The 17,425-nt window shown below is 36.5% G+C and overlaps 1 protein-coding gene across 1 annotated transcript; it reads right to left on the bottom strand.

Annotated features, from left to right (window-relative positions):
* Positions 1-308: 308 nt before the first annotated feature.
* LOC131042840 (major allergen Pru ar 1) lies at positions 309-2,020 on the bottom strand. Its single transcript, XM_057976164.2, has 2 exons — positions 1,775-2,020; positions 309-1,176 (listed from the first exon to the last, which is right to left on the bottom strand). The coding sequence occupies exons 1-2, from the start codon at positions 1,956-1,958 to the stop codon at positions 875-877; spliced, it is 486 nt and encodes a 161-aa protein (XP_057832147.1). The 5' UTR covers positions 1,959-2,020; the 3' UTR covers positions 309-874.
* Positions 2,021-17,425: the final 15,405 nt, after the last annotated feature.

Below are 17,425 nucleotides of genomic sequence, written 5' to 3' on the forward strand. Positions count from 1 at the left end.
TTGAATCATGATGGAGGAAAAGCTTTTCCTGCTAGACAAATGAAGAATCACTAAGAGGTTGTGAGACTAGTTTTGGGAAAAGATTTCCATTATTTTTCATGCAGAGATCTGATTTGTGCTAGTCAGGGAAACGATAACAAATGAAAAAGTTGGAAGGGCTTGAATAAGAACACAGAAATAGAGCAAGTTGGGGGCCTGAATTTAGAAGAAAAAATATAGAACATGAAGAAATACAGAATGTAAATGATTCAAAATAGTCTATACACAGAAGTTACATGAACAAGAATAAGAACAAAATATGAAATTTGATGAGAAGCTTTTTTAAGATAAACATTTTGTAATAGGATAGCCACAGATTTTGTATTCCTGAAGCACTGTGTTTTTCTAGTGCATGTTTTAATGAGCTACATAAAAGAGAAATAAATTGATGTCAACAGATTTTCCTCCATTTTGGATTGGGCATGTTGATCAGAATTATGGTTACTATAATATGTTGCTTGTAAAAAGACCCCGTGTCTAGGATTGCACCATTGGGTAGGTCTGTAAAAATTACAAACTTGTAAGGTAAGTATACATGTCTACCTCTTAATTGCCTCTAGGGTTTCAAGGATTTCAAGCAATTTTGTGTAAATGACCAGTTTGTGTGGAATACCCCCAACTTTCTTGCTTGTGACTTGTTAGTAGACTCTAGGGTTTTGAATCTAGAAATATCCTTGGATTTAGTCACACAAATTCATGACAATATCCTTGGATCTAGTCACACATACTGACGATAAATACATAAGGCAAGAAAGAGTTATGACATGAGCTCATTCTTACAACAGAGACATACTTAGCACTGCTACCACTGAGAAAGGAAATGTATCCTGATACTTTATAAATATAAAGTGGGATTGGCAAGGAGATATTGCTCCACCAGTCTGAACAAGCCAATGCTGTTGGCCTTGAACTCCTGAAGTTTGGATTCATCAAGGAGAACACCAGGGAGGCTGTCATAACTGACTGTAAAAGTCGCAATGGATCCACCCCCTGCTTTGGGGCTGAACTTCATGTGGTGGTTTGCTGAAGCCAATTTTGTCCCCAACACTCCTCCCTCCACATGGCTGAAACTAAAAACCAAGTTGTCCTCATCAACTTGGTCCACTCTCTCTTTCACATAGCTAAAATCCTTGTTGGCTGCAACAACAATTTCATATAGCATCAGCAACAATACCTCTAGTCTGCTCTATTTTTTAAAAAGACCCCACCCTTTCAAAACCTATTTTTATCTTTATCAAAAAAAAAATTCTAAACATTGTAATGAGATCATCGGACAATAATCAAAGATCTTTCCTTCTCTGAGTACTACACAAGAGAGGGTACCAAAGGCCTGAACCTAAACAGCCGGCAAGTTGTCTTTATAAGAAAAGATATTGGTGTTGTTTTTGGATAGATTTTGTGAGAGATCTCTCGCACAATCTAATCCAAAACTAACAGTAAAAGGATTCAAACCCTTTCGAAATCCATTTTTATCTTAATCAAAAAAATACTTCTAGACATCATTGCGAGGTCACCAGATAATATTTGAAGATCTTTTCTTCTTTGACTACTATGCAAGAGAGGGTATCAAAGGCCTGAACATAAACAATTGGTATGTTGTCTTGACAAGAAAAGATTTATCTCTGTTGTATTTGAGTTAGATTGTGTGTGAGATCTCTTGCACAATCTAATTCAAAACAAACAACATCAATCATCATGAATTGTGAAAATCTGATATCATTAAGCAAAGATTTACCTGGAGTGAAATCGACTTGCCGAATGGTTCCCACACCTCCATCTCCTTGAAGAATTGTGACAGCTGCTATGATCCCTGGGGCTTGCTTTGGCAACAAGTTGTGGGAGTCATTCACAGTTGCATTCCACAGCCTTTTTGGCTCCACTGAAGATTCAACTTCCACAGTAAAGCTTCCTGCCACCATTGTCTCTTCTCTCAATATTTCTACAACTTTTCTTCCTCTTGGGAATTCTATGCTTGTATGGTGTGGATTGGGGTATGGTCAATTTATAGAATGAATAATAACAAGAGCACGTTTGTTTTTCATATGAACGATCATTTTTTAGTCAAGGCAAATCAGAAAAGCTGAAAGAGTCTTTTGAGGATAGCTTGTACAATAATCACCGACCTTACTTTATATGTTAGACTTTCTTCCAAAGGTGCATTGAAAGTAGACTAGAATACAAAACATAAGTCTCATGATTCGGCTTTTGTTTGGTGGGATTGATCTTTTCTTATTCTTTAGAAGCTTCCTGGCCCACCCCTCGTTTAAAAGCATATTATAAAATACCTGGAAAAAGCAAATGGATGTTTGTATTGAAATTCATATGAGAATATACTTGGACCAAGCAAATAGATTATGGGATTGAAATTCATATTATGTTGAACCTAGAAAGCAAATGAATATTGTATATTTGATGCAAGGGAATTTTAAGTTTTCTAATGTTATAAAGAGTTGGTTTTAATAATACAATTAATACAAAATTTGTGATTGAAATTAAATATATGTTGAAAATACAATAAGAGAATCAAGGTTTATATATTTTAAATTAGAGGAGAAATAATTTTACTTAAATTAATTTTAGAACAAAAGAGAAAGATTTATATATTTTAAATTAGGAGAAAGAATTTTACTTAAATTAATATTATAATAAAATATTATTTTACTAATTAAAAAGTAGTGTTTGGGGTGGAACCACAACAATAATCATGCCGAAGATCATGATCTTGTTTTGGTTTCTCAAAATTTATCCTTCCTAAAAATGAGTCTTTGAGACACGTCATATTTGTTCACCTAAGAGCATTTATAATGAGTAAAAACCATCGTACTAAGGAGCAGTGTGGGGTTTAGTCTACAAGGGTTGAATTTTAAGGGTTCCTTGTAGCTTAGTTATTAAATCATATAGTAAAAGTAAAGAGACATTTTGGGTGACAATAAATGTTAGTGTATGAATAACAATGAATTTTTTCCATTAAACGCCAATTACTTATTGTAGATTATTGATATGAGCCAATAAATGCTTTACGTCAAAGAGTGTACTTTTAATATGAGCATTTGATAATAAATGTTGATTGTTGGTTGTTCAAGTCCATTGGGTGTTGTTATTTATGCTTAATAGAGATGTTATTAGCATACATATAAAAGGATAAGATGTATTCTCTTATGAATATTTATTCAATAACCATGATATTATATATAGAAAATGGTTGCATGGGTGTTTATTTTCATGTCTAATAGACAATGTGGTGTTGACAAGCACCATTAGGAGTCTACTATTTATCAATGGAGGCATATGAAACTTCCTTGATGATTATTAGGCCTATAGCATGATTTTAAAATATTAGAAAAGATATTGAAAGGGGAAATAGATGCCAATTAGTTAATGTATAATATATGAGCTAAGTCTAGTACAAGTTGATTGATGCACATTTAGTCTTATGCTAGATATGATACTAAGAAATTGTAGATATTGAATTTTGAGTTGTTATCCACCATGGCTATCAAGACTAAATTGTATATTGAAAAGTCCAATATGTGTAATCAAATCAATTAATGTAAATTATCACTTATCCATATATAAATTTAGTTAGGATGATGTTCTTAATATTTAACCTTAGATACACAATTTGAAATTTTTGGAACCCATGCTAAAGGGAAATGGTTATATCCAAATATTGAATTCCTTTGAATGTAGTATATAGCATTGTAAATTGTTTGGGCACTCACAATTTCATGTAAGGTTTAGCACTCATTTTAGCATAAGTGCTTGATTATGATTGAACATGTCCATTTCACATCCTTCCTGAAAAATTTGATTAAATCCCATATTACTGGGCTCTTTGAAGATGAATTGTGTCAAGAATCTATTGCCTAGCACTAGAGTCACCAATAAATGGCATCAAATTTTGAGATTCAAATGTTTGCTTTGTAATATGGTGGAACACGAACTTGTTGATAGCCTGAAGTAGAATATTTACTTTAAAAAGTATTACTTGCATATGTATGTGTGTCGACTTGAATTTCATCCTCAGAATGCTACCTGCAATAAGTTAGTTTCGCAAAATACAAATGGAAATACTACAGGAAATCCAAACTCAACCAATGAAACTACCTGAAATACATATGAAATAAAAATACTAATATTACCTTCATGTTTTATGTCTCATTGTGTCCTAACTCCACTGTTCCTGGTTGCAGATGGTGGGCTCTCAGACAATGCACTGATAACTTCCAAGATGGCATATGAAGAATGGACTGATAACTGGTAGTTAACTGATGCTATGATATGCAATACTACATGATTTTGCTAAAATGATTATGCTAAATGATAATTTCTATTTTCTTCAAGATTAAAACTCACTGATGCATAAGTTTTACAAATGATTTGCTTGAAAATGCACTTGAAGTCTCTTGAAGTCTAACTCTCTCTCAACTGAAGCTCTTGATTTTATAGACCTTGAGAGGATTAGATGATGTGGCTTAGATCAACGATCATGTTCAGATCTATAGATTTGGATGGTTGTGAGAAAAGGTGAAGGTTGAGAGAAAGGGGGAAGAAGAAGGCAAGTGTCACTCATCTCACCTTGACTGGGTTGTTGACTGAGAGAATCTAGGGATGGTTAGAGGAAATTTAGGCATGATAGGACAAGTGGACTCAAGTCCTTCCTAAGATGTAGGGGATGTTGGAGAGAATATAGAAGATGGTTATGAAATATGTGTACATACACAATATTCATTAATTTTGGTGGTTGGAGATAAATGGTGAATGATGAGTTGGCAAAGGAAAGATGAAGTGGAGATGGAAGGTGAGTTGGAAGAGGGGGATTAAATAATTCAAAAAATTATTTAATATTTGAGACTATAGGATAGGAGAATAACTATTGAATATTAGATATTTAATTTTTTGGAGGAGATAATTAAATATTAGATATTTAATTAACTTGGTTAAAAAGATAATTAAATATTAGATATTTAATTAATTAGAAGATTAGGATAGATGAATTAATTAATAAAATATTAATTAATAGAAAGACACGAAAATGAATTAAATAAATTAATCTTTTCAAATTAACAATTTAATAGAAGAATAATTATTAAATAAATCTAAAATATTTATTTAATTGCTCATAGCCATTTTTATGTGTATACATTTTGCCCCTCTTTGAAATGATGTCGAGACAACATTGTTTCAAAGATTAAATCAAGTCTCAATAATGTGCCTGATGGAGATTGAAAATCCTGATTGTGTGCCCCCTCAAGAGATTGATCGTGAAATTGTTGAAAACTCTAGTTTGAACGATTAATCTAATGATATTTGATAAAAAATTTAGTCAATTAAATTCATTTGTAAAAAACAAATTAAATTGCCCCATTGAATAGCATTAATTACACTTCCAAAGAGTAAATATAAAATTAACCAAGGTTAATTTTTATTTCATTGTTATCCTTGTCAACTTGTGAAGAAAATATTCTTGGTGAGGTGGCAAAATGATGATTCCTATGGAGAACCATCGATTTGAGCGTGTTTGCGATATCAGTGACTTGCCGAGTATGGGTATCCAGTATGTATCTTATCCCAAGCTTTGTTTTCAACTTTTCGTTTGACTTTTCATGTTTTTAGGCACTTTTTTTTTTTTTTCCGGCATTGATTTAGCGCATTTGCAATTTGTTTTAGCGCATATGCAATTAGGTTTAGAGCATTTTCATATATTAGCGCAAATGATCTTTTTGTTAGCGCATATGTTAAGTATGTTAGTGCATATGCATGGGATAGCGCAAATGTTTCATTTGTTAGTGCTTTTGTAGCCAAAGTTAGTGCTTTTGCTTTGTTTTGCGCATATGCTTTTAGAGTTAGTGCATTTCCTCAAAAAGATAGCACAAATGCATTAGTTTAACACATTTGCATTTAAATTTAGTGCATATGCTCAATAGGATAGCGCAAATGCTCAAAATTGATGTTTTTGATAAGTGCAAAGGCCAAAATTCACTTTGATGATTAGATTTAACATGTTTAATGTGCATTGATGATGAATAGGGACCTGATTGAGTGATTGTGTGATTGATTTGATTGATTGATTGATTGATTGATTGAGTAGCTCTAAGAAATCGATTTAGTTTCTGATGCAAGAGCTTCTAGTAGAGTTTTGATTGAACTCAGTGATTAATAGAAAACCATGACTGATAGGTTTTAAAATGATTTGATAGCTTAAGTTGCATCAATTTGATAGATCGATAACGTAGGTTGCTTCAGTTTGATTTGATAGATAGATAGTGTAGGTTGCTTCAGTTTGATTTGATAGATAGATAGCGTAAATTGCTTCAGTTTGATTTGATAGATAGATAGCATAGATTGCTTCAGTTTGCTTTGATAGATAGATGATGATTTGATGATTGATTGATTTCTCTTCATAAATAGGAGAAACGTGATGTTCTCCAGTGTCGGGAGAAATTACCGGTAGTACAACATTTAGTGCCAGAGCTAACATAGGCAGAGGTTAGACATATAGATGCTTGTGGTTTATGCCATTTGTTGTATATGCCTGAGATTACGCATAATAGAGGATTGTTAATGGTGTTAGCTGAGAGATGACATAGTGAGCATAACACTTTCCACTTGCCCATGGGTGAGATTAGTTTGACACTCGAGGAAGTCTATAGGATTCTGCACATCCTAGTGACTGGCGAGTTAGTGCAGAATGATTTTGAGGATCATGTTGGGATAGAGGCTTGAAGAGCTGTGTTTGCTAATGATAGCATTGGTAGAGGAGAGATCCGCTGGGGGGATATGGTGATGTATTACGAGACGCTTCTTGCTATTCTTGTTGGTTTGATTGGAGGATTTGTTTGTCCTGATAGGCGATCGCGAGGTTTTTCTGTTGGATGGGATGAGATTCTCCTGATTATGATGCATCATCATACTCGATATGCTTGGGGTGTTTGCATGCTCGCACATTTATATCATGATCTTCACCAGGTGGTGTATGATGAGAGTGCTAGTTTGTCTACAAGATGCACTTTATTGTAGATCTTGTGTTGGGAGCACATTGCTATTACTCGGCCTATCCATCACAGAGTTCGTGGAGAGAGATAACCATATGTATATTTTTATGCAGGTATCCTTACTCAACATAAGCTAGGTAAGATGGAGTATTGGCATTGGGTGCTTGATTCATTGGATAGCATTACTTGGAGACCATATGTTGGTTGTGAGCCATGGATGGATGATGCATGGACCTTACCATTTATGATGCGGAGTAGATATCTCATTGGTCAAACTCCTTACATTGTTGAGCGACAGTTGATTAGTTGCATTCTGAGATAGTTTGGGATGATCCAGCCTATGCCTACTGGTGTGGCGATATATGCTCAGCATTACAGAGATAGATGAGACTGGGGACCTTCTTTGTCATTTGAGATTGGGGTATGTGCAAGATCATGGTGTGCCAAAACAAGCCCCTTAGTGGCAATGAAATTTCAGAAAATCAGAGTTATGCAACTTGACATGAAAATTTGAATAAGTTGTGAACATTATTTTTAAAATATGTAAGAAGAGAATATATATAAAATTGAATGTAGTTTCTAAGCTACTAGTTGTTTTTTGGAAAAAAAAAATCCTATTTGATGAAAATTTCAAATTTCAATGCAGTGGTACTAAAATTTCAGGAAAAAAATAAGAAGTAGACGTATGTCTGACCACCCTAATCACAATCAAATCTTAATTTTTTTTATAATATTTATAATATAAGTATTAGACTCATGTCCAGATGTGACACATATATTTTTTTTAATTTTTATAAATTAAATAATTATTTATGAATTGTTTACTACAACTTTTCAGAAAATCAGAAACTCCTACGTCTGACCACCTTAACTTGGTCAAAACTTTATGAAATTTTTTATTTTTTATTTTTTTCCCTATAGTAGACGAATCATAGGATGTGACGCATGTTTCGGTTTCAAAAAATGTTATACCGTTTGAAAGTTATGAATGTTTTTCAATCAGTATATCAATTGGGACTATTGTCAGAATTCAATTAGAAAATAAATAATAATTATTTATTAAAGTCGAAATAAGGCAAGCCTTATATTGTTGGAAAGCTGGGAACATCTTTAAAAAACCCTTTTTGTTTTATCAATTTAGGTTACAAAAAAAGTCGGCAGCCACCAATGTAAAGTCTGGAAAATCAAGGAATACTAAAAAACACGTTTTTTCAGTTGACTTTCCAAGCTTGTCACTTCCAAGCCAAATACCAAAGCATTCCCGAGCCTAAATTGGAAATTTTAAAATTTGTCTACAAAAATAGGATATCGGATTTTAATACAATATCCGATTTTAATACAATTTTATCCGATATCCGATTTTAATACAAAAATTTGCGGTCCCCAAAAAATTTCCCGTTGCCGCCATTTATTTGGTAAACTACCACATGGCAGAAATCTGATATTCGATTAAATCGGATATCAGATTTTATTAGTCATATTTTTGAGACAGAGAGGAGAGGGAGAGGGAGAAGAGAGAGAGAGAGAGAGAGAGAGAGAGAGAGAGAGAGAGAGAGAGAGAGAGAGAGAGAGAGAGGAGGAGGAGGAGAGGGAGAGAGGGAGAGGGAGAGAGAGAGAGAGAGAGAGAGAGAGAGAGAGAGAGGTGGAGAGAGAGAGAGAGGGAGAGAGGGAGAGAAGGAAGGAGAGAGAGAGAGGAGAGGGAGAGAGGGAGAGAGAGAGAGAGAGAGAGAGAGAGAGAGAGACAATATGACCCCTAACGACATATTTTGGAGTCTTAAGGGGTCCTATGGTGTCGTTAGGGGTCATATGGTGTCTTGGGACACCATACCCCTTAAGACACCAAAGCATGTCGTTAGGGGTCATATGGTGTCCCGAGAACCCTTATGACCTCTTAGGACACCATATGACCCCTAATGACACCATATTGGGTCACTTTGGGTCATATTGTGTCCTAAGGGGTCATATTGTGTCCTAAGGGGTCCTATGGTGTCCCAAGACACCATATGACTCCTTGGGACACCATAGGACCCCTTAAGACACCAAAACATGTCGTTAGGGGTCATATGGTATCCCATGAACCCTTATGACCTCTTAGGACACCATATGACCCCTAATGACACCATATTGGGTCGCTTTGGGTCATATTGTGTCCTAAGGGGTCATATTGTGTCCTAAGGGGTCCTATGGTGTCCAAAGACACCATATGACTCCTATAGACACCATATGACCCCTAACGACACCATAGGACCCCTTAAGACACCAAATCATGTCGTTAGGGGTTAGGGGTCATATTGTGTCTTAAGGGGTCCTATGGTGTCCCAAGACACCATATGACCCCTAACGACACCATAGGACCCCATCCTCTCTCTCTCTCCCTCTCTCTCTCTCTCTATCCCTCCCTCCCTCCCTCCCTCTCTCTCTCTCTCTCTCTCTCTCCCTCTCCTCCTCTCTCTCTCTCTATGACTACTAAAATCCGATATCCGATTTAATCGGATATCGGATTTCTACAATGTGGCAGATTACAAATAAATGGCGGCAATGGGAATTTTTTGGGGGGACCACAAATTTTGTACTAAAACTGGATATCGGATAAAATCCGATATCCGATTTTATCCGATATCCGATTTTTGTACAAAAAATCGAGAAAAAAAGGGTTTGTGGGCCATTCTGTAGATTCCAATGGCCCACAATCTGCATATTTTGTTTTCTGTCGAGGATCACGGGTTTTCAGATAACTAGAGACAAATTTGTGCTTTTGGGAGATTCTTAAAGTGAAAACTTACATTGTCAATCACGAAGGCGCATGTGTGGAGGGAAATGGGGAGTAGTAGTCATCGGAAGTCTAAACGCAAAAGAAAACTTTGAAATGACCAAATTGAAGTGTATAGAGAAAGAGATAGAGAATGTCATAGGAGGAGAAGACAAGGTATGTTAAATATTGCTAATGTTACTTCAACTGAAGAGGAAATTGAATTTTAAAATGTGCCACAAGTTATTGAAAATGAAAATGTAGATTTTGAAAGTGAAAATATTGAAAATTTTGAAAATGTTGAAAGTGATAATGGAAATGCTCAACATGTGGAAAATTTTGACATAGGAGGTGAAAATGTGGAAAACTTTAACATTGAAGGTGGAATTGCTCAACCAAGTGAACCATATGTAACACCTAATTACTTTAGAAATGAAGACCCTCTCATGGATGAAAGACAAATTCCAAATCCAAGACCTTCAAGAACCCCAAAATGGTTATTTGAAATCGATGAGAACATTATTGTGAATCTTGAAGGCAAGAGGTCAACAAGAACCATTGCTAAACAAATTGAAGATTCGTATGAACAAGAAGATGGAGAGAAATTCTATTATTGCAAAAAATCTATTTGATGCTCTCAATTGTATTGGAAAGAATACCAAAGAAAGAGATAAGAGAGCCGCTTGAAGAGTGATTACAACCTCCTTAGTAAGCCATCAATTGAGGAAGGCTCGTCAAATGAGACAAACTTGTGTTGATTTTAACATAACCGTAAAAATTTGGATAGAGCACTTGCACGAAGACAAAGACTTGATGATCCACTTCAACAAGATACATAGGCATTTGGTGGGAGGCTTCCACATGTTGATAGAAAGTTGACTGAAAATGTGAAGGAAGAGATTCAACAATTTTGGCACTCTAATTCTAGAGTGTCACCCAATGTAAAGGATGTTTTGAAATTAAGAATCGGCAACTGAGACCGCACACCGCATCCCAAACATTTCTTGGAATCAAGCCAAACAATGTTGTACAAATTTTTTTGTGAATTACATCCAACTTTGCAAATATCACAAAGGGCCTTTGAATCTTTGAAACCATTTTATTGTGTTCCTCTTAAGATTCACAATACTTGTTGTTGCAAGTACCATGTGGATTTTTCAATGTACCATGAACTTTTATGTCATATTCGTTCTACGATGCATACTAATGAGTTGTTGCAGGAGTGTGGTACAATGCTATTTCCGAGATCATCAAGAGACTTGCAAGATCTATTTTTATGCCCTAGAGATGATGGTTGCTATTTCTATAGAAATGATTGTTTGAATGAGAAGTGCTCAAAATGCGGTGGGTTGTCAAAGTTTGTTTCATGTTTTCATGAGGGCAGTGAACACGAGTTTGGAAATAATTATGTTGAGAAAAAAAGATATGAGATAGTGAAATATACTTTGAAGAGTGGAGGTGAAGGTTCTAGATACGAATTAGTCTCAAGAGAAGTGAGTATTGCTGATTTTATTTTGGATTTTAAGGAAAATATTTTCTACAAGTATGCAAGGCACACCCATAGGTCTCAATGGTTGGATCAATAGTTCAGGATGTGTAAGAACTCTTTCCTGATTGGCACTATTGTATCGGTGGTTGATTTTGTAGAGAACTATACATTGCAACCACAGAATGAGGTACAGTCTCAGTACTACAATTCAGTCCAGATTGCTATTTTTGTTCACATTACATATAGACATGCTCCTGATAGTACAGAAGAGGACAAGAAGATAATCAGGGAGTATCATTTTTATATGAGTGATGATAGATCACACTCCTCTGAGTATGTGCAACATTCTTTTGAGAATTTTTTTGAGTTCTTGGATGAGAAAGATATTGCAATTGACCGACATATAATATGGTCAAATAACTGTATGTGTCAATTCAAGAATGCACGTATGTTTTATTGGTTGAGTATAATGCATGTGGAGAGGCGTATACCTCATATTTGGTGTTTTTTTTAGGCGGGGCATGGGAAGGGACAACATGATGGAGTGGGTGCATGTTTGAAGAGAGCTCTAGTTAAGGAGCAATTTAGGATTTCAGGTACAAATTTCTCTGATGCACGTTCTATTGTTGATTGGTGTAGTTCAACATTGTCACATGGAGGTACTCTTGATTCAGCAGTGAGCAGATTCTTTTGGTTGGTTGAGGAGGGAACAATGGGAGATAGATTGGATTGTCAAACAATTAAAGATTCTTCAAAGATGCATTCATTTCTCATCTCAGATGCAAGTACATGGACCATTTGGACATGAGCGTTGGCTTGTTTTTGTCAGAGTTGTGTTCGGTGTGATTGGGATCAGTGCGAGTCAAGTGAGTGGGTTGATACGTGGGTTCCCCACTATCTAACTCCTTTATCTCAAACGATATCCTTATCAAATGCTAACATGGAAAGTTCACTTGAGTATGATCGTCTATCAGATCTTGTACAACCAGGACATGTTTTTGCAGTTGTTGCACCGCAAGGGAATGAAGAGAGATCAGAATATTGGTTGGCATGATGTGTACAGGGAAAACAAAAGATAACACAACCAGCGACAGATGATGATGGGTTCACATATCCTACAGGTTCAATTGTTGTTGTGGGAACTTGGTTGCAAACATAAATGATTAGAAAGAATGGCATACCTGCATTTGAAGACTATGAGAGACACAAAACCATTATAATGTATTCACACCTTATTATAGCTATAAATGTCAAGTTGTTGAAGCATCAAGCAAAACTGAAGACCAAAGAGCTATGGACAGTGACTACTGCTGATCATGAAGCAATATTGGATACTCTTAAACAAAGAGATAACCCTTCAGGCACACTTGAGTAGTAGGTCTTTAATGGTGCCTTATTTTTTTATCATGCATTTCATTTCAAACAATGATCATTAAACCTTAATGTTCAAGTTTGTTACGTGTATATTAAGGATGTGTTCAAAATACAGGTCTATTGATGAACATTTTTTTTTGGCGACACGGTTTTTGCATGCACATAGCGAGTACACTCGATATAATTGGAAGGGATGTATTTTTGCAACACGACTTATTATCATGCATTTGATGAGCTTTACAATTTTTGTTATTAGACAACACTATTTGATAATTTTTTATGATATAATTATCGCATAACCTTTATGCTCATGAAGGTCTTTTTTTATGATATACAACAGCATCACATTATGATTTTTGCGTCAACATAGTGGGTTCTGTTGATATAATTTGAAGGGACGTATTTTTATGGTATATAATCCCACCTTTTCATTTATTATCATGCATTTCAGTTGAAGTGATTGTCATAAATCCTTTATGTTCATCCATGCATTTTATGTGTAGACTAACAATTCTTAAAAATACAGGTTCATGCTAGATCATTCATCGTTGACAAGACCCTCTCTTGGTGATGGTACATATTCCTTTGTGCATTAATGAGATTAAATTGTGGGTCTTGTTGTGTTTATTATCATGAAGATGATTCAAATGCATGTGGCCAGGACACATCTTTAGTGGATCAAATTGTCATGACAGATGATCTATTGAATCAAACATTTGACATTGATGGTCAAGGTGGTCTGTTGAATCAAGCATTTGACATTTGACATTTGTTAATTTTGGGCCTTCAACATCAACACCTACTAGTCAAGGTGGTCATCGAACTTTCACTTAGGTAACCTTGTCTATTTTTATTCATTAATGGTTTATAAAATAAAGTCAGTTAGATTTTGGCAATTGAATAACATTGTTTCATTTTCAGACGCTGACATCAGATGCACCTAATATTCTCTCCTCAATGGAGCATGGTGTTCTCTAGCAGTAGCATCTTTGATTCTTTTGACAGTAGTAGGAGTCAGATTAGTAAATTTCTAATTTGATGCTTCCCACAGGGCTTTGCAACTTCAGATTGTGAGTGTGCCCCTGTTACAAATGAATTGTACTTTAATCGACATAGATGGTCTATGATGGCTTTTTTGTAAAAATATATGGTTTTATAACATATATTGTACTTTAATCGACATATAACAATATCCAAGTGGTGGTTGGCATGAGCTTGAATATGGTAAGTTGTATGCATCTTGAAGTTGAATATGATATGTTGTGTACATCTTGAAGTTGAAATTTGATTAGACTTTGTTAGCATTTGATGAATCATAGATGTCATTTCATTATTAATCTTGTGAGTGTGAGGTGTAGGAATAAATATCAATTACTTTGAAAGTCATGGATGGTTGTCCTGATATGATAACCACCACATGGTTGTGCCTTATGAAGAAAAGCTGAATAGATAATAACTAATTGAGAATATCAATTCAAATCCATAATATAGAGGATACTAATAATAGATCTTTGTATATTTATTTTTTCTAATAATGAAATAGGTACAACTGTATTGAGATAAAATGAAGCTTTTCTCTCATGGATGTCACATGCGTAGGGTATGACCCCGAGCGTTCAATCAAGTGGGGGGGCAAAATAGGAGCATGCGTAGGGTAATTATGCCTAACTCAACATGTCAGAGCCGACGGTTTGTCATCACAACGAGGAAAATGAGAAATTGGCCATGCAACAACATTCCTTTGAGTGAGACTGACGATTTTTTTGCCAACCGAAAAATTGTTGCCCTAATAAACTGTAGGGTAACTTGAAAAATTGAGATAGGCTTTGTAGGGACCTCTCTCATGGCCCCGTAAGTTCAGACGGATCATTCACAGGTGCCACGGATTCTGAGTTAGGGCTCGTCAAATTCTGACAATTTTGAGCACTTAGGGCACTCAAGGGACGATGCCGGTAGGGTATGACCTCGAGCGTTCGATCAAGTGGGGGGGCAAAATAGGAGCATGCGTAGGGTAATAATGCCTAACTGGACATGTCAGAGCTGACGGTTCATCATCGTGATGAGCAGAACAAGAAATCGGCCATGCGACAACATTCCATTGAGTGAGACTGACGATTTTTTTGCCAACCGAAAAATTGCTGCCCTAATAAAACCATAGGGCAACTTGAAAAACTGAGATAGGCTTTTGTAGGGACCTCTCTCATGGCCCTGTAGGTTCAAACAGATTGTTTGTAGGTGCCACGGATTCCAAGTTAGGGCCCGTCAAAGTTTGACAATTTTGATCACTTAGGGCGCTCAAGGGACGACACCGGTAGGGTATGACCTTGAGCATTCGATCGAGTGGGGGGGAAAAATAGGAGTATGCGTAGGGTAATAATGCCTAACTGGACATGTTGAAACTGACGGTTCGTCATCGCAACGAGAAGAATGAGAAATTGGCCACGCGACAACATTCCATTGAGTGAGACTAACGATTTTTTCGCCAACCAAAAAATTGCTGCCCTAATAAAACTATAGGGCAAATTGAAAAACTGAGATAGGCTTTTGTAGGGACCTCTCTCATGGCCTCGTAGGTTCAAACAAATCATTCATAGGTGCCACGGATTCTGATTAAGGGCTCATCAAAGTTTGACAATTTTGAGCACTTAGGGCGCTCAAGGGACGACGTCAGTAGGGTATGACCCCGAGCGTTCGATCGAGTGGGGGGGCAAAACAAGAGCATGCGTAGGGTAATTATGCCTAACTAGACATGTCGGAGCTGACGGTTCATCATCACGATGAGCTGAACGAGAAATTGGCCACGCGACAACATTCCATTGTGTGAGACTGACGATTTTTTTGCCAACTGAAAAATTGCTGCCCTAATAAAACCGTAGGGAAACTTGAAAAACCGAGATAGGCTTTTGTAGGGACCCCTCTCATGGCCTCGTAGGTTCAAACGGCTAGTTCGCAGGTGCCACGGATTCTGAGTTAGGGCCCATATGTGTTTGATAATATTGAGCACTTAGGGCGCTCAAGGGATGACGCCAGTAGGGTATGACCCCGAGCGTTTGATCGAGTGGGGGGGCAAAATAGGAGCATGCATAGGGTATTGTTCATTAAATGAATTGTATTGTTCATTGAATGAATTGTATTGTATTGCTGATTAAATGAATTGTATTGTTCATTAAATAAATTGTATTGTATTGTTCATTAAATGAATTATATTGTTCATTATAAAAACAACACTTACGATGAAATGAAATGAATTGTATTGTCATTAAATAGCCATTATTAACCATTGTTAATTATTGGAATGAAGATTAAAGATTTCCATGATAACACCACACACGGATGAGCAACAATTTATATGATCGAATATCAACTTCTGTATATATAAAAATGTCGAATGATTACAAATGTATGTCCATACACAAATATAGCATAAATGCCAACTGAAACAAAATGTATGTCTAAATACGTGAATGTATGTCCATATACAAAATATACATGCCAACTAGACATGTAAGCATCCCAAAACTATCTATAACATCCTAAGCTACTGATGGATCATCCAAATCGATCCTGTTCGCCACACTGCTCGGCTCTGAAGGATCCTACACAAGAAAAACAAACCACGATTAATATTAGTGTAGCGTCCTAAAATTGTGACACTTGCAATTTTGACTGCATTTGGGTCTTCACGATGGCGATGCAACACTGAACCTGAATGGAGACCCCGAAACTTGTCCATGACACCAAAAACTGCATTTTTCAGCACCCTGGCCTGATCCTCCTTGCACCCTGCTGCCCCTGGAGGTGGGACCATGGTGCCCAACACCCTGGTTCCTGGCCCTATTTTGGGCCCGGTCTCTTTTGTGGCTTCGGGTCTTTAAGTTTGCAAATTGGAAAATAACCTTTCCTGGTCGGCCTAAGGTCGGGAAAATCAGTCTATCAACCCTAATTGACAAGTATATAAACTACATTCCCTCTCCCATTTTAGAAGGGAAGGACATATGTGTACAAGACACGGAAACGATATTCAAACATTCAAGCATTCAAGCATTTCCTTCAAGCAATTGATCATTCTAAGTCTCCATTCAAGGCTAAGTGTTGCATTCAAGACAAGGATTCAACCATTGAAGAGGAGATCACATACCACATACAACATACAACATACAACAACATCTACACCTTCGCATGTAAGAATACAAACATTCTTACAACAAGGTACTAGTACTTGTTTTACATTACAATCATTTACATTTACAGCATTCTCATTTCTTGGTTAATTCCAAAACCGGGGTTTGACCTAAAGGCAAACCCCTCATCCCTAACCCCCCAATCATCCTCTCTTTTCTATGTGTAGGTTGCAGGTACGCGGCTGTAATTGAAGATCTGGAATCCTTGTGCAGAGACGAACAGATCCCCCTTCGTTTCGCAGATTTTTCGGAGGACCGTGTGCACGCCGGGCGCCATTGTCCTGTCAACTTTCGCTCAAATTTGCAGAACAGCACCGTCTCGACATTTTACTGCTAATTCCAGGTCCGCAGCTTCACCCCATATCCCTATCTCTGTTTATAAGCGAATCTTTCCTATTTTACATGCATTCCTAGTTCAATCTTTCTATCTACATTCTTTACAAAAGAGGGTATCCTTGATGTCTTAACCCTTGAAACTCATATAGAATCCAATCTTGCATTGCGTGGGATTGGATCTTGTGGGTTTCAACCCCTCTTTTGAATGTAAAGTCTCCCCTAAGTGAAAACCATTAACCCTAGTGACTCTCCCTTCTCTCTC

The sequence above is a fragment of the Cryptomeria japonica genome, chromosome 9, assembly GCF_030272615.1.
Source record: "Cryptomeria japonica chromosome 9, Sugi_1.0, whole genome shotgun sequence".
Taxonomy (NCBI): domain Eukaryota; kingdom Viridiplantae; phylum Streptophyta; class Pinopsida; order Cupressales; family Cupressaceae; genus Cryptomeria; species Cryptomeria japonica.

Coding starts and splice junctions, on each gene's coding strand:
- LOC131042840 (XM_057976164.2), bottom strand. CDS start 1,958: ATGGTGGCAGGAAGCTTTACTGTGGAAGTTGAATCTTCAGTGGAGCCA. Junction 1,177..1,774: donor GCAAGTCGATTTCACTCCAG/GTAAATCTTTGC, acceptor TTGTTGTTGCAG/CCAACAAGGATTTTAGCTAT.